Genomic DNA, 27795 nt, shown 5'->3' on the forward strand with positions numbered 1-27795 from the left:
TGATATCTCTTCCCATAGTACCTTTCAGTAAGTCTTTATAGCTAGGATCGCCACTTGGTAATGTGGCATTTAATTTTGTTAATGATTTTGTTTAATGATTGGTATGCTGTAGAAAGTGAGCTTGGTACTAAATTTTAATAAAAAATGGTAATTATCATGTGCGTATTTAAGGAATAGTCACTGTTGATGAAGTTGTTATGCATGAAACTATTGTCTGTTATATTTTCTCCCAAAACTTTTTTCTCCGCCTTTGTCGATTGAAAGTAGTTTTAAAAAAAACTTTTCTTCATGCCTATGAATGTGTGAATGGCAAACAATGCATTTTCAACAACAATTAACACCTCGTAAAATGTAAATGGGTCACTGAATTAAGCTCTTAGCTGGTCCAAATTCTTTTGGAGGAAGGAGTGGGGTCACATAACACAAAGTAAGAACTTCTGCGTGCATGCACAGGGTGGACAGGGGCCTGGAGGCCACTTGGCTTTACCGGCCAAAAGAAGTCTGCCTTTCTCTGACAATGAGCCTCTGAGAAGACAACAGTGTTAAATTCATGGAATATTTTTTGATCTTGGTGAGGAGGGGAACCTAAAAATATGCACTCCATTAAAGTGCTCTGGTTTCAGTCGAGCAACTAAGAGCATCCTAGTCACATGAAGGAAATATTAACCATTACTACCAAATGTTATCCATGCTGATAACAGCTGAGATTTGTAATGCCTTGTAATGCAACAAAAAGGAAATACATCAATAAGTATGTGGGTGGAAAGCATGGTTGCCCACAAAGCCTGACACAGACTGATGTTCTATTAAGTGTCTAGGCACGCAGACAATGGACATTGAAAAATGAATGTGTTACTATAAAATTTCTTTAGGATGAAGATCCGCTGCAAAGTGCAGTGAAACACACATATATAATTTGGTTTCTGGATACTGCAATGCCCCAGACAATAAAGAATGCATATTAAAGAACTTTTAGTAAAAGCTGCAGCTCCAGCTTCACTCTGGTTTGTGCCACTGTGCTTGAAGAAGTCAATCAGTGGCAGAAAATCACTCTCACTTAAATAAATGGGATCACTTTCTCTGCATGGGACCAGTAGCGTACCACCATCAATGTCTGGCTCAGTATATAGCGATAGGAGTTATGCTGTACCATATCTGTTCAGGAGATATTACACATATGTTGACATACAGTTTACACATTTGTGAAATAAATATTCTTGCCAATATAAATTTTTATGTGTGTGGGGGATTGCCTCATACAGGATCTGCCCCAGGTGCCAAATACTCTAGATATGCCCCTGAAAGGGACCACTGAGATCTCATAAGCAGTAAAATGCATATTATGTGTCCCTTTAATAATACAAAGCTTCTAGCAGGGGCAGAACACCATTAGTATATATATAACATAAGCAATTACATTATATAAACCCTGGATTGTATCAGGGATGAAAGGGAACAAATAAACACATTAGACAAATAACCAATTGCGTTGTGTTTCTGAAGTGGAAATAAAGCATATTTGCCTGCATTAAATGAAGGGCATTCCCTGGCTGTGAAAAGCTCTCTGAGTTAATTGAGGAACAGCTTTCTATCAGCCAGTATTGCTTAGAACAGATGCCTCGCTTCACATTATCAGGAAGCTGCCATTTCATTCCATAATTTTATGGGGTTTGATTAGTAAAGTTCTCAATTGCCACATCACGTTATCCACTACTGAAAGTGGAAATTTGAAAATGTATAGCAGATTTATTTTTTTCCAGTAGAGAACATAGAACTATTACATTTTGTAATGAGTATATGAAACCATCCATTAAACATTTCATAAGATGTATAATAAATATCTAATATTCTTTTTTGATTCAGATTCAGAACAAAAATGCTAAAAAAATAATTTTTGTGAATAAAGACAGACGTAAGCAAGCATTTGTCTTGTGGGTATTCTGGAATTCAAAACAAATATTTTTTTCAAATTCCTTTTGTGTGTTGTGAAAATGTAGGATAAAGGTTAGGCTTTTTTCTTGTTAGAACACCCATACATCAGAACTCTGTGTTGTTTTTCTGGAGTTTTATTTTGCGTTAAAGGTGGTATCATAGTAATATGTCACATAATTCTTGTATGTCATCATATATGAGAACTATACGGATTTCACCCATAGAAATTAGAACGCTGGCCTTCAAGTCATTTCCTTTGATCACATCCACTCCCTGCCTAAAGTCTATTTGCTCTACACCATGTGATATATATATATAATATATATATACCCATACATATACCCCTTAGCCACAACATTATGACCACCTGCCTAATATAGTGTAGGTCCCCCTTTTGCCACCACAACAGCCCTGACCCTTTGAAGCATGGACTCCATTAGACCTCTGAATGTGTGCTATAGTACCTGACACCAAGACATTAGCAGCAGATCCTTTAAGTCCTGTAAGTTGGGGCCTCCATGGATGCATCCTGGTGCCATGTGTTCTCCAGGAAAGAAACGCACAAGCATCCGGCCATCCACGTCAGACCTGGCCACCTTCTTCCTTTGCTCCATGGTCCAGTTTTTATGCTCACGTGCACATTGTAGGCACTTTCGACAATGGACAGAAGTCAGCTACAGTTAAACTACAGTAGCTTATCTGATGGATTTGACCACACGGGTCACCCTTGTCCTCCATGTGCATCAATAAGCCTGGGCTGCCCATGACCCTGTCGCCAGTTCACCGCTTTTCCTTCCCTGGACCACTTTTGATAGGTACTGACCTCTGCAGACCGGTAACATCCCACAAGAGATGCAGTTTGGGAGATACTCTAAACCATCTAACCTGTCATCTAGCCATCACAATTTGGCCCTTGTCAAAGTCGCTCAGATCCTTACGCTAGCCCTTTTGTCCTGTTTCTTACACATCAACTCTGAGTAAGACATGTTGACTTGCTGTCTAATATATCCCACCCACTGACAGGTGCCACGGTAAGATTATCAGTGCTATTCACTTCACCTGTCAGTGGTCATAATGTTACAGTATGGCTGATGGGTGTATATATATTTCCAATAAGTGAGCAACTTCTGTTACATTAATTGTAAGTATTTTTTGGCATCTTCAAAGAAATATAAAAATAAAAAATGCAGGGAATGTTTACTGGGAAATTAAATGCAATAGGATGCAGGACAGATTCTTGAAGGAACCCTTGCGCTTGCCAGCCTTTATTCTAAACATGCCTCATTTATTACAACTGGAATGGATAAGGTTGTAAAAAAAGAAACCTTAGCAAACGGGTAAAATTTCTAATACCTCCTTTTATGAATATATTGTCTTTCCAAATCTAGACAAACTATATTGTCTTCTTTATCTAGATTTAACATACTAGTTATCTAGTGAAAATATTCAAGCGGTAAATTCATGTTGCCTTGGACCTTGTAAGCCATTTATCTTTTTTGAGGCCATTTATCAGAAAAACAGACACTGCTGAAACTCAGTAAGAAAAGCATTCAGCTGTAATAAGTGAAGCTGATCCTCCACACAGCTTGTTGACTTTCCAACTCCCTTAATCTTAAAATAAAGATTCCAGGCATTATATTGGGGGTTAAATTTGATGTAGTAGTTTCATCTGCTTTATCTGTATAGCCCCATGTCTCAAATGCTGCCAGTGTATTATTTTTCACCCTGTCGTTTATCTTCGTGTATGTTCCTTGTGTTCCCTTTATGTTTACAATAGAATATTGTTACGCAGTATAAACTATGCCAGATTTTCTCATTGTTGCTCCTCATATATCAGCAGAAGTGATGTAGCAATCCTCGTTAGTATAGTGGTGGGTATCCCCATCTGCCATTTAATAGACAAGGTCTTGCTTTAGAAACGATAGATATTTTTTTCAGTAAGAAAGTTTTAACAAGCATGGGATTTGGCTATCCCAAATCTAACATAAGACAGCAGAAAATAATGGGCATGCACAGGGTTGAACAGGGGTAAGAGTTAGCCCTAGCACATTAAGGCTACTGGCCACTATATGATGCACATGTGGCGGCACACTACACTCTTGCCGTGTGTATACAGCCAGTAGCTGTACACTAAAGAACCAGATCTGCCACTAGAGTGGCAGTAGAGGTAAGGGTACGGACCCATCAGGTATTTTCCAAGCCAGATGGTCAGTCCAGGCCTGGTTATTTCTTCTAGCTGACCCTATAAAATCATAGATAGCTGCCAAAACAATGTGCCTTTGGAGCAGCTACACATCATCTGTCCTGTGATGCAGTATTCCTTCTTTGGTTTCTAATAGCTTCCAAATTACAATTCAAAGATTACTAGCATTATTAGTGAGGCACCCTCACACATTTTATCTCTCAACCCCAACACCTCTAGACAAATTTGATTTCAGTTTATACTTCTATCTTTCTCCCACTCGTAACATCTTCCAATTCTTTAAGCCTTCTCCCTGTCTTTGGAATTACCTGCCTACTCTATTGTTAAAGAGCTTCATATGCTTCTAGGAAATTATTATCATCCTTGGAAGCTACCAAAGAATGTGTCTTCTTACCATAGTGCATTTTTTTGCATCTAACAACTCTCTGCATGCTTTTTGATGCCTCAATAAAAACAGTTATAAACATGTACGATGTCAACTAAAACAGCACCTTACCTTGCCTTACAGCTAATGTAGTTGTGTACACCAAGAATAGAAGTATATAATTAAGAAAACTCTGGAATAGGGGTGTGTTGGCATGGAAATCTTCTGACAAGTATTTACTGGTGAGTCTGATGCCGCATATTAGAAGAGATAACACCTGTCCCAGTGCTATGGACAACAACATCTCCCTGGGGAAAATAATAAAAATGAAGTATTAATATTATCATTGTCCGTAAATAAAACATATAACTTTAGTTATGTACTTTCATGTAAATATGTATATTCACTTACGTACATTTGCATAATTAAAAAAAATTGGATTCTAAGTTAATATTTAACATTTTAAAATAACCTTTAAAATAACATTTAAATTTAATTTTAGGATAACAAGATAATAAATGTAATGAATAACACTGTGAATTACACAAAAGAGCAAAAAAATAATTGGTTAGAAAAGAGTACAGGAAGCCATTTACCGGTTGGTAAATGTGCCAACATTCAAAGTGTACTTATCTACATTACATTACATTTATTTATATGGCGCCAGCAGATTCCGTAGCGCGTGTTTAGTGGAATAATTTAAAATCACACACAATAACAAACTGGTCCAAAAGGAGCAGAGGACCCTTGTCTTGCGAGCTTATAATGTAGTCGGTGGTTGAGGGGCAAGTGAAACAATAGAAGATGACTGCTTAGATGAGGATGAGTTCATAAGGTCCGGATGATCTGTAGAGGTTGTTGGTCATTCAGATGGCTTGATTAGGGTGGTGGCTGAGAGTGTTAGGAGGAAAGGTTGTATGCTTTTCAAAAAAGGTGTTTTTTCAGAGAGCTGTTGAAAGTTGTGTACAAGGGAGAAAGTCTCATGGAACGGAGAAGGGAATTCCAGAGAAGGGGTACAGCAGGGGTGAATTCCTGAATACAGGAGTGAGAATAGGTAATGATAGTAGAAGAGAGACGCAAGTCATGAATATTCACGAATATTCGCCTGTTCCCATGTTCTTTTCAGGCGAATATTCGTGTAAGTTCTTCGTGTTCATTTTTCTTTTCGTTTGCTGCCGTTTTTATAACAGTGGTTAATACAGGTTTAACGCGGTAACAGTATGCAGCAGCTTTGTCGCCAGGATTTTAAAGGTCTGTAAAAGCCGGCAGGGGCCTCCTCTGGCATCAATCAATAAAGGGCAGCTGCTCTTCATTGGTTTATGCCAGGCGAGCCCCGTGGCGGCGTTAGAGTCACTCTGAAGCCATTGGTCTCCCGAGGCCAAGTTAATGGACCTTATTAGCTCTGCCATAAGGAATCAGCATAAGGCGTATGGTAAATGAGCAGGAAAAGTCTGCAAAAATATCACACGACTAACAACAATCAGTCACTGGGTCTGCAAATAAAATATGTTTATTTTAACAAATTTAGATTAAAGTAGGTTTTTGCCAATAATTTATCCTGATGATGGGCAAGACAAAGAATATTTCCATATGTACAACGACCACAGAAACCATCAAATATTGAAACAAATAGTTTGATCCCTGAGCTGAATGTTGAAGCGCCTGGCCCTCCCTCTCTGGAGATGATCGATTAGTGAAAACAGCTGTTAGATTCAGCTAGAATTAGACAATATGGTCCTGCCACAAGGCAACATATTATCACATCTTGAAGCAGAAGCTTACTAAACTCAGTATCCTTAATCCTAATGATAAAGTCAGTTTCTTCACAGAGAATTAAAAAGCTCAAGGTAAAACTCTAGAGGGCTAAAATGGATGTGTTTGTAAAAGCCTAGAATAAATACTAGTTAGTAAGCATGGGAGTAGGAACCCCTAAAAATCTGATGGGGTAGCATTTTTCCCTATCAGATACCCCTTTCTTTCTCCTCATCAGATACCTCTTTCCCTTGCCATTCCAGGTGGCACATGAGAAGAAGGCTCCGCCTACCAGGTAGGGCAGGAAACACTATAAAAAAAGGAGACCTCCCCCTTCCTCCCCAGTGTTGTTTCCTGCCCTACTCAGGTAGCGGTTAGGCTGTAGCTTACCTTTTCTCTTCTTTTTTGTTTTCTTGGAGCCCCGGGGGGGCGTCCTTTCTCTCCGATCCCCGATAGTGATCCCGGTGGATCCAGGGTGATGCGGCAGCCTCGGAGGCTGTAACTCCGCGGTCCTCGCGGTTACTCGAGGCTCAGTCCTCGTTATATGCTGCCCACAGCCCAGGGGGCTCACTGGGACGTGCATCCCCGGGCTCCGGTTCTCTCCGTCCCGGGGAGGAGGAATCCTCAGCGTGAGGCACGGCAGGAGAGCGCTCCGGAGGCGCTGCGAGCGGGACTCTATAGCCGGCTGTGCCGGTTTCACGGCACCCGTTTTTTCATTATTCTCTTATCTGCATTACTTCCTGCACTGCGTCCGGGGTCACGAGAGGTCAATTGACGGGGAATTTCCGGATGTGACGTTTTCCGGGCCTGGGCGCCTAAATGCCTCTATAAAAACGCCAGAATGGGTAAGATCTTTCCTTGCTCTCGTTCCTGTGCTGTTTTATTGCATTTTCTACTCCTTTTTTGTGCCTGCCTGTGCCTGAGGATTGTATATTGCCTTTTTCAAGTAGGTGTTTCCCTCCTGGGTTGTAAGGAGATTTCCATTGCCTATTTCCATTGCTTTCTGTGGTCTCATCTTTGTGTTTTTTCTCCTCAGTCATGTCAGACAAAATCCAGACATCCCTCCTGAGGCCTCCCCACATAGGAAGTCTGTGGGAAAAACGAAACACAAAGCCTGCTCTTCCTGTAAAAAGACCCTACATGACCCTACGGCCAAAATGTGCAGCTCCTGCTCTCGGCCTAAAGACGTTTCCGCAACAGAATTTACCTCCTGGTTGAAGGGAGAACTTCAGTCTACCTTTGACTGTTTTCGGGCCATGGCAAGCTCCACTCAGGCCCCGGTGCCTCAGCATCAACTTTACCAGCAGGGTCCACCAAATGTTCTTCCAGATACCCTGGAAGATTATTCGGCTCCTTTTTCGGAATTCGACTACCAGTCGAATGACCCCCAGTCTTCGGATGAGGAGGGGGAAATTAAGGAGGAAACCTTTTTCTTCCCAGTTGAAGAAACAGGGAAGCTCATCTCTGCAGTCAGATCCACTTTGAATCTACAGGATGACATACCAGTCTCAAAACCGGATCCTTTTCAGGGTCACTCTAGGAAACCGCAGACCTTTCCAGTTCACGATTCACTTTCAGCAATAATCACGGAGCAGTGGAGATATCCTCACCGGAGATTCTTCACGTCTTCCAGAATCAAAAAGCTGTTCCCTTTTGATGGTAAGAATTCTGATGCCTGGGAAGTTCCGAAAGTGGACACCGCAGTAGCCAAGGCCACGAAGAAAACAGCCATTCCGATGGAGGACGCGTCCCATTTCAAAGACCCCATGGACCGGCGGGCTGAGAATGCCGCCAAGAGGGCTTTTGAAGCAGCAGCGGCGAACTTTCGTCCAGCCATTCCAATAGCGTCAACTTCTAGAGCCATTAAGATCTGGCTTCAACAAGCGGTGGAAGACCTGGCATCTATTCCAGGAACTGAGCAGGTCGCAAGAAACCTGTCCGACACCTGCTTAGCAATTGACTTCATCTCCGATGCCTCCATTGAATCTGTCCGTGCATCTGCTAAAGCTACGGCACTTTCAGCGGTTTCTAGACGAGCGCTCTGGCTTAAGTCGTGGTCTGCAGATAATGCCTCAAAACACAAGCTGTGCAGCATTCCGTTCCAGGGGAATCACCTCTTCGGCAGCGACCTCGACATGATTCTAGAATCCACCACGGGCGACAAGCACTGGTTACCTCAGAGGAAAGGACCACCTCGTTTCAGGTCTAATTATTATAGAGCTCCAAGAGACAGGGAGTTCTACAGGCCCTCTACCTCCAATCAAGACTACCAGTCCTTTCGGGGTAAACCCTACGCAAGAGGTAGATTTCAGAGAGGAAGAGGCAGAGGCAGGGACGGTAAATCAGGAAGGTTCTGACGCCAGCAGGCTTCAAGTAGGGGGCAGGTTAACCGGGTTCTTTCATGCCTGGGAAGAGATCACCTCAGACCCCTGGGTCCTTCGCATCATCTATCAAGGCTATGCACTGGAGTTTACTCACCTACCTGCCCAGAAATTTCTGCTGTCCATGCCTCCCGCAGATCCTTGGAAAAGAGCGGGATTTTTCTCCACACTCAACAACTTAATTCACGAAAGGGCTCTAGTCCCGGTACCTCATCTAGAAATAGGAGAGGGAACCTATTCCCACGTCTTTGTCGTGCCAAAACCATCCGGGAAATTCAGATTAATAATCAACCTACAGTTGGTAAATGCCTGTATAAAATACAACAAGTTTCGGATGGAATCCCTGAAGTCCGCCACAGAGATTATTTCATCGGGGGACTTCATGGTCACTATAGACCTTCGGGATGCCTATCTACATGTCCTCATCAGGGAAGACCACCAGAGATTCCTCCGTCTGGCTGTTACACTGCCTCAAGGTGTTCGTCATCTTCAGTTTCGGGCCCTTCCTTTTGGAATTGCTTCAGCACCACGGATCTTCACGAAACTCATGTCAGTGGTCGTGGCCTTCCTGAGGCAAAGAGGCATCAAAGTGGTCCCATACCTGGACGATTGGCTCCTAATTGCAGCCTCGGCATCATTGCTCCAATCCTATCTAGAGTTTTCCCTCAGGACTCTCCACAACCTGGGATGGTTGGTGAACTCTCTAAAGTCAAGTTACTCCCAAACAGACGTCGGACCTTTCTGGGAATGATCCTCGATTCAGAAGTACAGAAGACGTTTCTCCCGCAGGACAAAATCCTAAGATTACGGGAGTTCACACAGGCGGTCCTACAGAGCAAGTCAGTGTCCCTCAGATCCGTCATGTCTTTGCTCGGTCTAATGACCTCCTCCATCTCGGCGGTTCCCTGGGCACTGGCTCACGCAAGACCTCTTCAGCAGTTTTTACTGGATCACTGGGACCGCTCCAGGACGTCCCTATACAAGAAGGTCCGGCTTTCTCCCTTCGTTCGGGAGTCACTCCATTGGTGGCTGTCAGCCAAGAAGCTTTCACAGGGACTCCCTTGGCAGACAAGAGATTGGGTGGTAATCTCCACCGACGCCAGTTTGACAGGCTGGGGTGCTGTCATGGGAAGCCTTATTACCCAGGGAACCTGGTCTCCTCAAGAATCAAGCCTGCACATCAATCTTCTAGAACTGCTGGTGGTCTGGAGGGCTCTAAGGTTCTGGTCTCCAATCCTGCGGCACGAGTCCATCAGGATCCTTTCGGACAACGTCACCGTGGTGGCCTACCTTTCCAAGCAGGGTGGCACCAGAAGCAGACGCCTGCAGACCCTGACTGCTCAGATCTGCCGATGGGCGGAGTTCAGTCGCTGTACTCTCTCCGCGGTCCATATCAAGGGTTCACTGAATCAGGAGGCGGATTACCTCAGCAGGAACTCAGTACCTCCGGGAGAATGGTCCTTAAACAAAAGGGTCTTCGCCTTCATCACAAAGAAATGGGGTACTCCCCAGATAGACCTGATGGCCACGCATCTGAACACTCAGGTAAAGGAGTTTTTCTCTCTTTCACCAGTCGGCCGTCCCCGAGGCCTGGAAGCACTCTCGCAGACCTGGGAGTTCGATCTCGCATACGTTTTTCCTCCACTTCCCCTAATCTCCAGAGTGCTCCGGAAGATTCGGGAAAATCCTCAAAAAGTCATCCTGGTTGTTCCTTTCTGGCCTCGAAGAATTTGGTTCTCGGACCTTACCACCTTGTCCATAGACAAACCCATGCTTCTTCCTCAGGTGAAGGATCTTCTCGTTCAAGGTCCTGTTCTCCACCCAGATCCCTCCCGATTCAACCTCTCCGCATGGCTTCTGAAAGGGAGATCCTGACCTCTAAAGGATTAGCTGCACCAGTGGTGAACACCATTCTCTCCAGCCGCAAAAATTCTACGACCGCCAAGTACCAGAAGGTTTGGGAAACATTCATCGCCTGGTGCAATGTGCACGAAGTATCCTCTCCATCTATCCGTGAGGTGCTGCGCTTTTTTCAAGATGGCTTTGATAAAGGATTCCAACCTGCTACTATCAAGGTCCAGATCTCGGCACTGAGCAACTTCTTGGACTTCCATCTGGCTTCCCATCCTTGGACCTCCAGATTTTCTAAGGGAATGTGTAGACTTCGCCCTAGGCTCCGTCCGTCGGTCCCGCCTTGGGACCTTAACCTTGTGTTGCACCAACTCACCACTTCTCCCTTCGAGCCTCTAGAGGATACCTCTCTAAAGCTGCTCACCTACAAGGTTGTCCTCCTAGTAGCCCTCACTTCTGCTAGGAGGGTGAGCGAGCTCCAGGCTCTCTCCAGAGTAGAACCTTTTCTCAGGATTCTGCCGGACTGCATTATCCTTCGTTTGCCACTGGAGTTTCTCCCTAAAGTAGTCTCTCCTTTCCATTCGGATCAGGAGATCGTCCTGCCTACTCTCTGTCCGGATCCCAAGAATCCCAAAGAACTGGAACTCCACTCGCTAGACCTGCGGAGATGTATCCTGTCTTATCTCTCACGTACGTCTGCCTGGAAGAAATCCGATTCTCTCTTTCTGTCCTTTGCGGGGACCCGCAAGGGCAAATCAGTATCCAGGGCTTCCGTGAGCCGCTGGCTTAAAGACGCAATCACTTTATGTTACGTCTCCGCGGGAAGAGCACCTCCCTCCGGCCTGAAGGCTCACTCGACCAGATCCGTCTCGACTTCCTGGGCTGAACTCTCCGGGGTGTCTCCGTCTCTCATTTGTAAGGCTGCGACCTGGAGGTCGATTCATACGTTCGTAAGGCACTACAGGCTGAATCTTCATCTCTCAGACGAGTCTCAATTTGGTCGTCGTGTCCTACAGACTGGAATCCTCCCTCCCTATCTTGCTAATTCTTCTCATGTGCCACCTGGAATGGCAAGGGAAAGAAAGAATTCTTACCTGGGAATTCCTTTTCCTTGTCCATTTCCAAGGTGGCACACTTTTTCTCCCACCCATTAAATTTACTTTGTTTGGCTTTTATTTGTCTGAGTCTTTCTTTTTAACCACACTGGGGAGGAAGGGGGAGGTCTCCTTTTTTTATAGTGTTTCCTGCCCTACCTGGTAGGCGGAGCCTTCTTCTCATGTGCCACCTTGGAAATGGACAAGGAAAAGGAATTCCCAGGTAAGAATTCTTTCTTTCCTCACTATCCCTTACCCCTCTTTCTCTCCATCTCTTTTCTACAATAATATTTTAAAAACTGATAAAAATAACTTACGTTTAATACATTAAAAATAGGAAAAAACAGCTAATCTTTGTAACAAAAACATTTTTTTAAATATTGAACAATAGGCAAGCATTTCCTTGGGCCCCCCTCCATGCTTCCTAGCATGCAATCACTCCCTATGCTCCCACACCAAAAAAAGTCAGTACAGTCCTTCCTCCTTCTGACCCTGACCATGACTTTGAGATGTCTTCTTCCCCATAATCATCCACAGAGTCCCTTGTCTTCTCATTCACTAAGCCACACCTCTCTTTTACTTACTCCCTGTAGTTCAGGTATAGATCAATGAAACAACACATGTAAACAGCACCTGCATGTATAGATCAACTGAATAAGACATACAAACCCTATATTTGCAGGTATACATAATGTATGGAAACATAGCATAGCAGGTAGGATTGATCAAATGTAATATTTACTCTTAGGTGAATCCAGAATATGCTCCCTGTGCTTCCTGAGTAACACAAAGAATTTTTAGACAAACTCTATATGCAAAACGATGTAACGTAAATAAGTTCTTTACTACAGTAACACTTTATCAGCTGAAGTCTAAACGGAAGCCAAATGTGGTAAACAGGGCAATTTGTATAGATCTCAGAACAATATCTACATTCTTGCCATATTCAGAATTAACAGATGTTATTTAAAGATGTAAGATTGACTGGCATTGAAAAGTGGCTTAGCAGTACTTGGAATACTAGAGCGAGGAAGGTAATATGGTAAAAAAAATAATTATTTCCAGAATTGGTAATGGATTGTAAAACACCTTCTGCAAGACAATCTTGTTGAGAACATTCTAGGAGATTAATTGGGCACTTGATACGTTGACAGAAGTTAACAGCAGTGTTGTTATGAAAGCATAATGACAAACTCCTGCTTCACTCACCAAGAACAGCATCTGCATGGAAATCAACAGACAGACCTGAGCATTTGAGATTTCTCTGACAATCAAACATGACTGAATGACTGTTGCCAGCTGGTAATAAGCTCAGGAAAGCACTATGAACTATTATGTCAAGCAATCCGGTAAATTTGAATATTAATATTTATATGCGATTAACTTTATAGTTTTGTGTATAAAGTACAACAATTTATTACCTAATTTTGTTCCAATAACCTGAAGGCTGCCATTGTTCCGTATCATGTGATGTTTTGGGTGAATTCCTTGCTCTAATCTGATACTATTAATAATTTAGTGCAAGTTCTCCTTTAAAATGATTACCTGTGTGTAGCAAATAACTCTATATGATATAGGGTTGGCACAGGAGTGGTGTTAAATGCTCAAAGCCTCAGGCACAACCCCCAACCTACTAAAAGTGTTGAAATGACTGTATTAGTATAACACCCACTCTAACACCATACACATACATACAAAGACTATCATCCTATCCTACTCTCCCTCACACCACTGACCGTACACTCATGACTGTACACCCATGACACTTTAGCACCATACACTGACACACTCATGCTAACACCATCCACTAGCACCCACACACACACATGCCAAAACAATCATGCTACGACCATATGCTGACACACATGTAGCTGGCTCCATGTAGCCTGCCCTGGTAAGTTCCCAGGCATGAAGACAAAACTGAAATGAATAACCAACGCTTCTCCTCATCCAACATTACTAGGTAAATAATTTGTCATTGGCTAATACTCCATAATTACATGACTGCTCACCCTATCACAAAGCTCCCACCACTAAAACCTCACAAAAATCATATTTTAAAGCTAGTTGTGAAAACCATTCAGAGCTGCAGTACTTTAAGATAGGGAGGCAATGATATAGATTACAAAAGACACTAAAGTACTCTTTTCACCTCATCTTATCACTTACCCATTGTCACTTACCTAGTAAATGTATTTGCTTAAGAGATGTTAGCGTATAAGAAATTATATTTGTAAAATAGGTACACATAGCCATTAAGACGTGTATGTGTGTATGTGTGTGAGCATGAATAAGTATGGGTGAGCATGGATATGTGCATGTGTAAACACAAATGTGTGCGTATGTGTCAGGATTCCACCCTGCTAGCCCGGATCATGTATGATTACTTTTGCCGTTATGTCCGGCTGCTACCACTAGTGGCCACCCTCTCCCTCTCTCTGCAATGCTCAGGATCAGATTACCAGGTCAGCTGGGTCTGATCACCTGAGTGAAGCCCTGCCTTTATTAACCTGCCCTGCCCTGTAGTCAGGGCCTTTGCATTGAGGTGCATGGACCGCTCTGCTTTGGCCCTGTACCGTGTGCTACCTGCCAGTGCCTGAGCTACCTGCCTGTACCTAAGCTTCCTGCCATCAGCTCACCCTGTGGGCCTCCGGACCAGTCAGCCCTCCCAGTTGTGCTTCCTGCCGTCAGCCCACCCAGTGGGTCTCCGTACCAGTCAGCCCACCCGGTGGGTCTCCGTACCAGTCAGCCCACCCAGTGGGCCTCCGTACCAGTCAGCCCACCCAGTGGGCCTCCGTACCAGTCAGCCCACCCAGTGGGCCTCCGTACCCGTCAGCCCACCCAGTGGGCCTCCGTACCAGTCAGCCCACCCAGTGGGCCTGCGTACCCGTCAGCCCTGCCAGTGGGCTTCCTGCCGTCAGCCCACCCAGTGGGCCTCCGTACCAGTCAGCCCACCCAGTGGGCCTCCGTACCAGTCAGCCCACCCAGTGGGCCTCCGTACCAGTCAGCCCACCCAGTGGGCCTGCGTACCCGTCAGCCCTGCCAGTGGGCTTCCTGCCGTCAGCCCACCCAGTGGGCCTCCGTACCAGTCAGCCCACCCAGTGGGCCTCCGTACCTGTCAGCCCTGCCAGTGGGCTTCCTGCCGTCAGCCCACCCAGTGGGCCTCCATAACCGTCAGCCCTGCCAGTGGGCATCCTGCATAGAGACTACTGCCTTTACTTGCTGGTCATATCACCTGTTACAATACAGTACCTTTCTTCGTATTCTGTTGTGCTGTGTGTTATTTCGCCTGTCCGTACCACCTCACTTCCGTCATGCATCGTGGGGTGCAAACAGAACCCCTTGTATCCCCTGCTACTGGGCTCCTACCCGACCTGCTTACCAGGGTCCTGACAGTATGTGAGCACGGATATGTGCATTCGTGAGAATAGATGTGTGTGTGTGAGCACTGATGTGTACATATGTGTGAACATGGATGTGTATGTGAGCATGGATGTGTATGTGTGAGCACAAATGTGTGTGTGAAGCGGAGGAGATTATGACAAGTCAGAAAGTTATGGAAAAAAGAGAGAGGTAAAGCAGATGGACTTGGCATATGTCACAGAGGTTGCTGGAAATAAAGAAATCATAATTTTGTTGATTTATAAATGTGTACATACTGTATATATGTGCAGTGTGCGGAGCAACCACTCCCAAAGCAGGCTCTACTGGTATCAAATCAGCTGTGGGCTCTAGCCCCAGATCTTTTGGAGACTTAGCAACATCCCTGGTGGCAATTGTTCTAGCCAAATACAGAGGCTCTTTAATAAATCGTGATTTGTTTCACCTTAGACCTCACATGGTTCCACAAGACACATATTTTCAGCTCTCTTCAAAGTGGATTTTTTTTCAGATGAAAAAAACATAATTATTGAAAAGATGGTGAACCGAGGAAGCATATGCTTTATGTAAGAGCGAAGGTTAATCCAGAAGTAGATCTAAAGCTCACTGACCAGAAAGAGACTGAAATGTGCTTTTACGGTTGGTTGTTCTTTCATGCAGATGAAATTCGCCTGGCATTTTGCATCTGGAATATGCTTTAAGGTGAGGTAAGCCTGATACTCTCCTAGAGAATGTTTCTCCATATTAGCAAGTATTGCCAATAAGCTTTGTTCATTTTTTCTTCTAAGCATGATATATCTATATGGTTCACTACAACTCCTAGGAATATATAATGAGCAGACACGAACAGTGGTAGAGAATGACGCCAGTTATTATATAGGGATCCAGACACTAAGGGGGTTCAGTATGACTCCTATCAATATATAGCAAGCCAGATACAGATGGAGGTACAGCATAACTACCACCACTATATACTGAGATAGACATTAATGGGGCTGCAGCATAACTCCCATCGCTATATACTAAGGCAGTCACTGATGGTGGTATGCCATAGCATTACAAGTAACTATGTAACTATATACTAAGCCAGACATTAAATGTGATGCAGCATAACTCCCATCATCATTTTTGTAGCTTTTTCACTCATACCCACTCTCACTCTAACTCATTTTCTCTCTCACTCTTATTCACACACTCTCATGCTTACTCACTCTTACTCACTCTCTCAACGTCTTCCTACCCTCTCTGCCAAATGCTACACATTCCTATCTCCTTTTCCAAAGCTTTGTTTCTAACCTTACCTCCTCGACTTCTGTCTTCTTTCTTTAGAGTTTCTCTTTTCTTTCTTTACGGTTGCCACTGGCCAGGTGGAAACCCTACCAGGGCCGGCCTTTGGGGTGTGCGACCTGTGCGACCGCACAGGGCGCCACACTCCAGGGGGCGCCGCCGCGTGGTCCGCCGCCGCCGCAGCGCGGTCCGACGCCACTGCCGCCGCGGGGTCCGCCGCAGCGCGGTCCAACGCCCCTGCCGCCGCGGGGTCCGCTGCCGCCAGTATGGGGGCACCCGGCACCCCTCCAGAGACGGACAGTAATGTCCGCCGCTGGAGGAGCAGGCTCGCAAGGGAGCAGTATCGGAGGTCTTTAACAGACCTCCGATACCGCTCCCTTGTGATCCCCGCGGCAACAGCTGCTGTGCGCCGGGGTTTGCTGTCAGATCCCGGCGCACAGCACTGAAGCCGCGCCCACCGGTCTCCGTGCCCTCTGACCCGGAAGAAGAGAAGACAGAAGAACTAAGAAGAAGAGCGAAGAGGAGGCAAAGAAACTGAAAGAGGAAAGGTAGGAAAGCATAGAGTGACAGTGAGAGTGGATTGGTATATATGTGTGGATTAGTATATATGTGTGGTTTGGTATATATGTGTGGTTTGGTATATATGTGTGGTTTGGTATATGTGTGGATTAGTATATATGTGTGGTTTGGTGTATATGTGTGGATTGGTGTATATGTGTGGATTGGTGTATATGTGTGGATTGGTGTATATGTGTGGATTGGTATGCGTGTGGATTGGTATATATGTGTGGATTGGTGTATATGTGTGGAGTGGTATGCGTGTGGATTGGTATGCGTGTGGATTGGTTTATATGTGTGGATTGGTATATATGTGTGGATTGGTATATATGTGTGGATTGGTGTATATGTGTGGATTGGTATGTGTGTGTGGATTGGTGTATATATGTGGATTGGTGTATATGTGTGGTGTGGATTGGTGAATATGTGTGGATTGGTGTATATGTGTGGAGTGGATTGGTGTATATGTGTGGATTGGTGTATATGTGTGGATTGGTGTATGTGTGTGGATTGGTGTATATGTGTGGATTGGTGTATATGTGTGGATTGGTGTATATGTGTGGATTAGTGTATGTGTGTGGATTGGTATAAATGTGTGGATTGGTGTATATGTGTGGATTGGTGTATGTGTGTGGATTGGTAAGGGTGTGAGAGTGATGGGTGTTATGCTGTACCATTTCCAATGTATTTTTCATTATATAATTATGCTCTAAAGTACATCATAACTCCCATCACTCTATACTGTTCCATACAGTGGCAGAGCTGGGAGGCAGAGGCCTTGCACCCCTCACCGCAGGACTTCTGAAAGGTAAGTGAACTTCAAAGAGGGAGAGGGTAGATAGTTAGGAGGGGGTAGATAGGGAGAATGGAGTGAGACGGGGTACATAGGGCAATCATACTCCTATCATGCCAAGTAGTCTACGAGTACATCCTGGAATCTGCGGGCATGATAAGAATGTGATTGCTGTTAATATATATATATATATATATATATATATATATATATATATATATTGTTATTTAATTGTTTTGTTATGTGTTATGGTGTGCTGCACAGGTAAATGCTGCACTTTTGGTTTCAGTCCAGAATTCGTTTCGGTGCATCCCTACTACTAAGCCAGACAATGAAGTGGTAGGCCTACACCACATCAATGTTTGGCGTAGTATATAGTGATTGGGGTTTTGTTACAAGTTTTGATTCCTTTCTTTTTTTGGGATGGGGGGGGCGCCAGACGAGTAGTCCGCACAGGGCGCCAGAACACCTAAGGCCGGCTCTGAACCCTACCAACCATCACACTAAACATCACACCTCACGCCCACCACACCCAGCCATCACACCTTACGCCCATCTTTAATTTTCCTCTCTTCCACTCTCCTCCTGTTTTTGTTCTGTCTCTTTCTTCTGTCTCTCCATATCTCTTTCTTTCTCACTACTGTTCTACTCCGTCCCATCATGTATTCAATTTGTTCTTCTCTCTTTAGTTCTCTCTCTCCCTCTTTTTTCTCTCTCTCTCTCCCCCTCTTTTTCTTTTCTCCTCTTATCTCTTCCTTTCTTCCTCCTTTTCGTTCTTTCTTCTTCACACATCACAACTCACTCATAACTACCATACATCACACCGCCATGCTTCCCATTAAAGCTTATTCCTATCATACCTCACTCCAATAACGCACCATTCCTATGACACCCATCCATTAAATCTAATGCCTATTATACATAGCCACCACACATCACACCTCACTCCTATCACACCCAGGCATTGCACATTATAACCACCTAACCATCATACCCAGCTATCACACACTACACCTAACTCCCATCAAATTCAGCCATCACAACTCATACCCATCACACATCAACCCAACCATCACACACATTCACTCATCAGTCTTACCTTGAGCAGAGCTAGGATCTCCAGCAGATGCAAAAGGGGTGTGCAAGACCAGAGGAAGCAGGAATGGAAAGGAAGTGGCATATCAAAACAGACACTTCGAGTAATGGCTGGGAAATGAGAGAGGTGTGTCTCTATTGCTAATGGCAACTGAAAAGGGACCTCTGCCCTTTTGAAGAAGCCTGCTCCCCTCTCCCCTGTTGGGAAAAAACAGCTATTTTGCAAGCAGTTACACCCAGCATATTTGTTTAAAAAAAAGATGAGGACTGTGATTATGGCAAAATATTGGGAGTGTGCTGTAAATTGCATGTCTGGGGAAGCCTTATGTATTTTCATGTAAAATCTTCGCTGACAGGTCTGATTAAGTGGATCATACACCGTCATGCCAAACCTCTGAGTCTCCAAACTGCCTTTCTGTGCTACCTCTGCCCCCTAAACAGCCTGCTTGTACTATCTCTGGTCCGCCACCTCTGCCCCTTAAATAGCCTGTCTGTGCCACCTCAGCCCCTAAGCAGCCTGGTTGTGCCACCTCTGTCTCCTAAACAGCCTGCTTGTGCCACCTCTGCCCCTTAAACAGCCTGCCCATGACACCTCAGCCCCTTAAACAAACTGCCCGTGCCACCTCTGCTTCCTAAACAGCCTGCCCGTGTCAACTCTGCCACAACAACAGTTTATCTTCCCTATAGCTGTGGAATAGGCATATTAGTGTTTTTTATATAGTTTATAACTGAGTAGAAGTTTCTGTGCCTTGAAAACCGGCTCAACAGCATGTATTGTTTTAACTGTTTTCCAAAGTACCAATTAATCAAGGTAGTAGGAAAATGATTCATCAAATAATAAGATGTGCATTATGTGTCATACTCTACAGTTCCCGGGAGCATCCATCAACTGAACTTATGCACACTTCATTTTAAATAAATTTATTATACATCATCCACTTGCCAATATTGATGCATCACAAACAAGCCTAAAGTAAGAAAATAACACCTGAGTTATTGCTGCTTTTCAGCTGGGTATGTCACAAAAGCTAGATTGTGCGAAACTCCTTAATTTATTTTATTTTGCCACTTTATGTTTAAATGCTGTTCCAGTCTCACACACTTTAAACGTTCCACTTTCTCTTTATGCAAAACATACAAATAAATAAATATATATGTCATGTCGCCACTCAGTGTCTGTAACACTGACTTCACAGCCTCACAGACGCAGAATGACAATCACCGCAGTGATGGACTGCAGACCTGGAACTCACTGTTTGCTTCCTTGGCTTGGGCTCTCTGCACCACTACTAACAACTTCCATCATTTTAATGATGGGCGTATCAGCTAGTATTTAGTATCTTTTGAATCATAGACCTATAAAACCAAAATCAAAATTTGGCAAGCTAATCCAAATACTTAAGGGTCAATAATTGAATTAATGTTATTCAACATTGTTTTGATCAGTGCTCGTGTAAAAACTGCAGAGTTGTTTTTGTCAAGTTAACCTAATTTGTCCCAATATGTAGTTTAAACATGAGGGTGTTTTACAGAGCCAACAAAAGAGAGTGAAAAAAATCTGCTAAGGTTTTGTGAATGCTTTTCGTTTGTACAACTCGGGATGGTATAAATTATTTATACATTTAAATTACTGCGTTTTTGTTTTAACAGGAAGTTAAGACTGCTAAAATTGTAATATTGTTTGTAAATTCAAGTTATGCTGAGGAATAAAAATGAGTGTGATACCTTATACATGCCTGGACATCCTGAAACTCTTCGTCTTTAAGGTAGAATGTCAGTTCTGAGATTTCATACATTAAATATGGGGCCCTGTCCCCAAAGTAAACAGCAGACAAGACTATCTGTTATGCTGTAAAACTCAAGCTGAACCAAGATTAAAGACATTGATAAACAAAAGTTCCTTATTTTTTATTGTATCATTTAGAAGAATCATAAATCTTTTTCCACATTTTGTGTTCCCTTTAGAATTAATCTGAAGCATACTTGGGAACTCATTGGGTTTCTCCAGATTAAGTGCTGCTTCCCTGGGTCCCTGTATTCTCCAGTCCCTGACCAATTCGCTCCCACTCCTTGCTCTAGACCAGGCATGTCCAAACTTTTTTCGAAGAGTGCCAGATTTGATGAAGTGAACATGTGCGAGGGCCGACCATTTTGCCTGACATTTTCTGAACCATTAAAATTAAATGCAAATTAACTATTTTATGCAAAGTTTATTGAAAACGACATACCACATCTATCCCTTCCTCACTATCTCCCCTCCCTACCCCCCCTTCTCACAATCTCCCCTCTCCCTCGCTACCCCCCTTCTCACAATCTCCCCTCTCCCTCCCTACCCCCTTCTCACAATCTCCCCTCTCCCTCCCTACCCCCCTTCTCACAATCTCCCCTCTCCCTCCCTACCCCCCTTCTCACAATCTCCCCTCCCTCCCTACCCCCCCTTCTCACAATCTCCCCTCTCCCTCCCTACCCCTCCTTCTCACAATCTCCCCTCTCCCTCCCTACCCTTCTCACGATCTACCCTCTCCCTCCCTACCCCCTTCTAACGATCTACCCTCTCCCTCCCTACCCCTCTTCTAACGATCTACCCTCCCCCCCTTCTCACGATCTACCCACCCCCTCCCTACTCCCCTTTGTAGGTCACTTACCGTCAACTCCTGTGTTGGGAGCGTGAGGCGTTTGTCTCGGGTGCCGGCGCTTCACTGCTGAGTGCCGGCATATGACGTCATATGCCGGCGCTCAGCGTGAAGCGCCGGCACCGAGACAAACGCCTCACGCTTCCAACACTGCACTCTGGGCAGCGCAGAGGCAGGCGGCGGTGGCAGCAGCGAGCAGAGGAGTCCTGGATTTCTGTCAGTCAGGGGGGCCCAAGAGGTGCCGAGCGGTCATTTACAGCAACCGCTCAGCACCCCTTGGGCCCCCCTGACTGGCAGAACTCCAGGGCCCGGTCGCAGTCGCGACCCCGGTAGTTCCGCCACTGCCTACAATTTCTTCATCAGATGCCCTTGTGGCTGTGTGTGCTGGCGCAGGGAGAAGGAAAGCCCAAATCTAGCGACGTCCGAGATCGCAAGATTTGGGCTTTCCTTCTCCCTGCGCCGGCACACACAGCCACAAGGGCATCTGATGAAGAAATTGTGTAGGTGAGGGTTAGATTTCAACCCTCGTCTACAGTCAAACATGAACCCTGTTTAAAGTTACCGTATATTCCGGCGTATAAGACGACTGGGCGTAAAAGACGACCCCCAACTTTTACAGTTCAAATATAGAGTTTGGACTATACTCGCCGTATAAGACTACCCCTCTACCCAGCGTACAACAACCAGCCAATCACGGCAAGCAATGTACCTTACCGGTGATTTGCTGACATATACATACATGCACTGCCCTTACACACACACACACATATATATATGTGTATATATATATATATGTGTGTGTATATATATATATGTGTGTATATATATATGTGTGTGTATATATATATGTGTGTGTATATATATATGTGTGTATATATATATATGTGTGTGTATATATATATGTGTGTATATATATATATGTGTGTATATATATATATGTGTGTATATATATATATGTGTGTATATATATATATGTGTGTATATATATATGTGTGTATATATATATATGTATATATCTACACATATGCCTGTCCATACATACACATTTATACACTGCCCTCACCACACACCCCTGCCTTTACACACATGTATATATATATATATATATATATATATATATATATATATATACACACGCATATACACACACACACACACATATATATATATATATATATATATATATACACACACACATATATATATATATATATATATATATACACACATATATATATATATACATACATACACACACCAGCTTACAAATACACTGACCATATCACACCAACATACATACACTGCACTCACACCCCTTTCTCCCCATCTCTTACCTTATCTTCTGTCTTCTTTCTTCCATCCAGTTGTGGGAGCGCGAGGTCTGGCACTTCAGACCTCAGCTTCCCTGCTCCCTCATCACTACGCGCCGGCAATTGATGCCGAGCGCCGGGACCTGCGCTCGGCATCAATAGCCGTCGCGTAGTGATTAGGGAGCAGGGAAGCCGAGGTCTGAAGTGCCAGACCTCGAGCTCCCTAATGTCGGGCTAGTTAGAGGGAGGTCGTGATCTCCCCAACCAGCCCTGCTGATCAGGGCTAGTTGGGGGAGATCACGATCTTGCACCTACCCCGGCGCGGCCCTGAAGACCGGCCCAGGGGAGGCGGCTTCTTCACTCGCCCCTCCCCTAGAGATTGGTGGCTTCGTGGGAACCTCCAGCTTGGTAAGTACCCGGTGGATGCCCAAATCTGACGCTTTCCTTCTCCCTGCGCCGGCTGATGACGCCAAGTCCCGGTGCTCACTTGGGGGGCCGTATCAGTCCGGAACGCGGGCCGCAATTGGCCCGCGGGCCGGACTTTGGACATGCCTGCTCTAGACCCAACCACTTGCGAAGCCACTCCAGAAGTTCCAGATATGATCCAAAGTGATGAAAATATATTCTTTTTTTAAAAGACTCAAGACATAGTCTACAAGCAACAATTTACAAATAACAACAGTAAAACACTTAGATATATACCGTAATTAGAAGGCATTTCCTCTGATTTGGTGGGTCATCATTAATGCATATTTATTTCATAGGATACAGTTATCCCCAGTACATCAGTACCCAGTACAATTAAAAAAAAAAAAAAAAAAAAGAATATAAAACACGTTTTCTCTTGCAAGGATGTAATAGAGACAATGCATACTTATTTTGTTAGATGTACGGTAGAGCTGCAAGTGACTAAATCTAAATGAGAAATCTTGCCATGCCATGCACAGCTGCCTTCAAATTCACCCCAGCCAAAGAGCTTTGAACATGAATATAGATAAGCTCAGTTCTCAAATACCTCTCCGATGAATCAACCACCATTACTAATGCATTTCCCTATTCTAACTGAATTTACAAAGCTATGCTGTAGCTGATTCTAGCAGCATTGTATCTAGAAGATGGTTTTCTATCTTTTTATTAGATGGGAAGCTTGCGTTTTCATTTTTCCCAAAGATACAATGTAATGAAAAAAATAGTATCTAACACAGATGAAAGAAGTACATTCAATTGCTCAGTACTGCGTTTGAGCCAAGGAGTCAACATTTCTCTGGGCAGGTAGATATCATACATGGGAAAACTCCTGGAAATGTTGTCAAATTTTTGAATAAAATTATTGATTAAGTAGTGTCTGGCCACCCAATCAAAGTTTCAGAGTAGGGTAGTATACTTCATAAAATGTAGTCTTTATGAAGCCCAGCCCCATAGGCATTCTTCTGTCAACACCCCCTTTGCCCATTTCCAGAATCGGGAGGTATTCCGGTGATGTGGTGCTAAAAGATATAATCGGTGATTATCAGTTCATAGTATAATAAAGGGGGAGGGGTAGTATTTTAATCTTTTCCAGCTAATATTTATACAGCAAATCTGGCTCTGCGTTTGTCGTTTTGCATCAACAGAATGAGAATATTCTGTGATGGTAATAAAAAAGCTGGCATCAATATTCATTTGACAGAATGATCTCTGATGACAATTTAAATTTGGGAATGATATGCTCTGTTTAACAGAGATAAGAAAAAAGGAGTCAGGGTTTATTATGTGAACTATATACACAAACACACAATTCAGTACACCAAAGCACATATGTCATAAATTATGTCACAAGTATTATTATACCACTTTAACACTGTATACAGTCTATACAGAACCATATTTCAGTATACCACTACCTCACAGAATACACAAGCACACAGATCAGCAGGACTGTCCCTTCCATAGGGCAAACCAAGGGTCAAGAGGGTCGCCAGTCCCACTTTTTCCGCTACCAGGTGTTCCCACCGTAAAAGCAAGAAAGCTCGCATACACAGTATGCATTAACACTGTGTGTTACTGTAAGGTGTGTGTTGACATCAGAATTATGCTTGGGACTGGCAAAAATTTATTTTCCAGGGCATTTTTCAGTATTTACGCAATCACTTGCTACATAAAAAGGTCATACTTCTATACTTCTATACAAAAAGACACCTCTTTTTTATTGTTTCTCAATGACCAGGAACTTTTAAAATATTTAAAATATAAATTACTAACCATATTTAATAAACTGCAGAAAAGTTTATAAATTTTTTTAATAAATGTAATAAACAACAAATATATACCTGTAAACATATTCCTGAAAAAACCCTACTAACAATATATAAATATATATAATTTAATATTTCTCTGAAATATTAATGCTGTATCTAGTTCCGCTCATAGGCAATGTGACAATTTATTAAACCCTTTAGTAACTCATGGCATCTGCTCTGCACCTTTTTTTTAAAAAAAAAAAACCTCTAATGCCTAAATGTGTATTTGGTGTCACTTCTTGCACATTGCAAGAGTTTTTTTGCTTTGTTTTACAAAGCTGTAAAAAGAATGTCAGTCCATGTCAAAATTGATTTTCACTTGAAGTTCAGATTTTATCAGCTCAATGCTTCATCTGTTCCTCGTGTCAGACCAGCACAGTCCCATCATGCTGAAGACTCTTTCAATTGCTGCATTTGAGCATGGAATGCTGATCACAAATGTAACCGCTTTCAAGAGGTTAGGCAGGTTTGTTGGTCCAGCTACCATTAATATTTTTGACCATTTAACATCGGTGTTGATGTCATTATCCACTTCAGTACCGGAGGAACCTTTTTAAAGGTGTGGACAAACACAAGCATATTCTTCATAAAGGGAGTCCATTAAAAGAAAGTCTAAATTCAGAACTTCAGCTACTGCTACCAGTTTATCAAATGTAAGGGTCAACTTTAAATTTAAAAGCTGAATTTTAGACAAATAGTTTTTTTGTTAAAATGCTAGGAGTTCTGATTCTATTTTATATGCTTGCAGGTGGGATAGTTTAAAGATTTCCCAACAAGGTTTCCCAAAAAAAATGTTTTTTCTGTTTTTGGATTAGTTTGCCTCTCACTGATGTCATGATCTCATAAATATCAACTGAAATGGACTGTTCCGGGCAATCTGGGACATGTGATCATTTAGAGTGTCTGCACGTCAGTGTATGGTGTTAGTAAGAGTATGTATCTTAGTATTTGCGGTTAGCATGTGTGAGTGTCTGGGTATGGTGTCAATGGTGAGCTTGGGATTTTGTGGAGCTTGATAGAGTGTTTGTGTTAGTGTATGGCTGTTAAGAGTGAGTGAGTGTTAAAGCAACCAAGGACATCAGTCTGTAGGGAGCATATTTTAAATAAACATGTCCGAACCCGGAAGAGACAGGGCATCTGGATACTTATTGAGGCTGCCCGTGTGGCACCACTTTGATACAAAACAAGCACACAAGTCGGTTGCAAAACAGTAGGTTAAAATTAGGGTTTAGAGAATATTTGTAATGTTTTTATTTTAACCATCTTCATCTTAAAATGTAATTGTTTAATACGTTTTGTGTGCGTCATAGAGCAGGAAGCATCTAGCACTTATCTTTGGGCTTCACTCCAGGTTTTTTTTAGAACCAAGCAACACCCTTTGTTGCTTGGAAGACATTGTGAAAAAATACCGAGTGCTCACAGTATCAGCGTTTTCTCTCACTGCGATTTTGTGATGTTGTCTCCAGTTTTTTTTTTCTGTTAGAATAGAGTTTAACAAATGTTTGAAGAATATAAAAGTGTCATAATCATAAGACACAGGAGGATCCAAGGAAGAGGAATATGCATTCTATATATACTGCGTAGAAAGTATGGGCTTCATTGACATTGTCATGATCCTAGCAGCTTATAAAGGCTTGCTGCAATGCAAATATCTAGATTTTTATGTAATTTTATCATATACAGTATATATATATATATATATATATATATATATATATATACACTGTAAAAAAGCACACAGTACTCTGTCAACAGTTCTCTTCTGTAGTAATGTATATCAGGCCACATGGGATACAAATCCAGCCATGGAGAGAGCATCTTATTTATTTGTTAAAAAATGTTTTTATTTAAAACTTATAAATACAGAGTCCCATGCAAACATCAACCTCAATATGCAAGCAACATACTGAAAACTCTCTATGTACAACAAATATACCGTAACAGCACCTTGGCTAGCCTCAGTTTTAATCATGCTGTAAAAACCTGCTTGGCATTTCTCATGAATTCCCTTAGTAATCCCGCAAGATGCTCCGGAGCCACAGCAGTAATATTTCTGAAGCTTCTATTTATAGACTTGCCACCATCATATGAAATAACACATGCAAGAGCTAGCAAAAGGGCTTTAGAACTAAAACACTCATTTACATATTTATTGCAGTCATAAAGTAATCTGGGAATGCAGTATATGTTCCATGGCCAGGGATTACTGGACTCTAGGTTACCAGCTCTGATACAAACACGTTAAACGAATCGAGAAACACAGAATGCATACTAAATCGGGTTTAAAGGCTTTCTTTTTTTAGGGGATAAAGTAGAATAAACTTTTACATATAAATTTAGTCTAAATAAAAAGTGATGTACTATAAGATACAAATACACACATATATATATTATATATATATATATATATATATATATATATATATATAAAGTCACTAATTAGTATCCGATAGAATAGCCTTTTGTGTATCATAAGATAAACTCAACTAAACACAACCAGGTTGGTCCTAGATCAAATGGCAGAAAAAAATAATCTCAGTGACCCGTTTATGTTTTTTTTTCTATTTTTACACAATTATTATGGATTCGTATAGTAAATGAACACATTCTATGCTTTACCAAGCTTTTTCATCTTAACATTATTATGGCTTTCGTTGTTGTAGACGCTATGATACACTTACACCCAGCAAACATTCTGAGCTCTTAGAAACGAGGGGCATCAGGGAAGGAAACAAAGAGATCTGGGTCCCAAACACGTTGATCTGCCCTTTGGAAAGCAGCCCAGGGGCTGTCACCACTTTGGACTTGTTTCCCTAGGAGAAATACATAAACCCCTAAGTGCAAGTTTTAAAGGCTACTATTTATATTAGGATAAAGATAAG

General features: G+C 42.9%; 1 protein-coding gene across 1 annotated transcript in view; it reads right to left on the minus strand.

Moving 5' to 3' along the window:
* Nucleotides 1-27795, minus strand: part of SLC35F1 (solute carrier family 35 member F1) — a 137217-nt gene that overhangs the window by 44136 nt on the left and 65286 nt on the right. The window contains exon 2 of the mRNA XM_053458934.1: nt 4632-4807. Coding sequence (XP_053314909.1) covers nt 4632-4807 — 176 coding nt within the window. The remainder of the gene's footprint in view (nt 1-4631; nt 4808-27795) is intronic.

This window comes from Spea bombifrons, chromosome 3, assembly GCF_027358695.1.
Source record: "Spea bombifrons isolate aSpeBom1 chromosome 3, aSpeBom1.2.pri, whole genome shotgun sequence".
NCBI lineage: Eukaryota > Metazoa > Chordata > Amphibia > Anura > Pelobatidae > Spea > Spea bombifrons.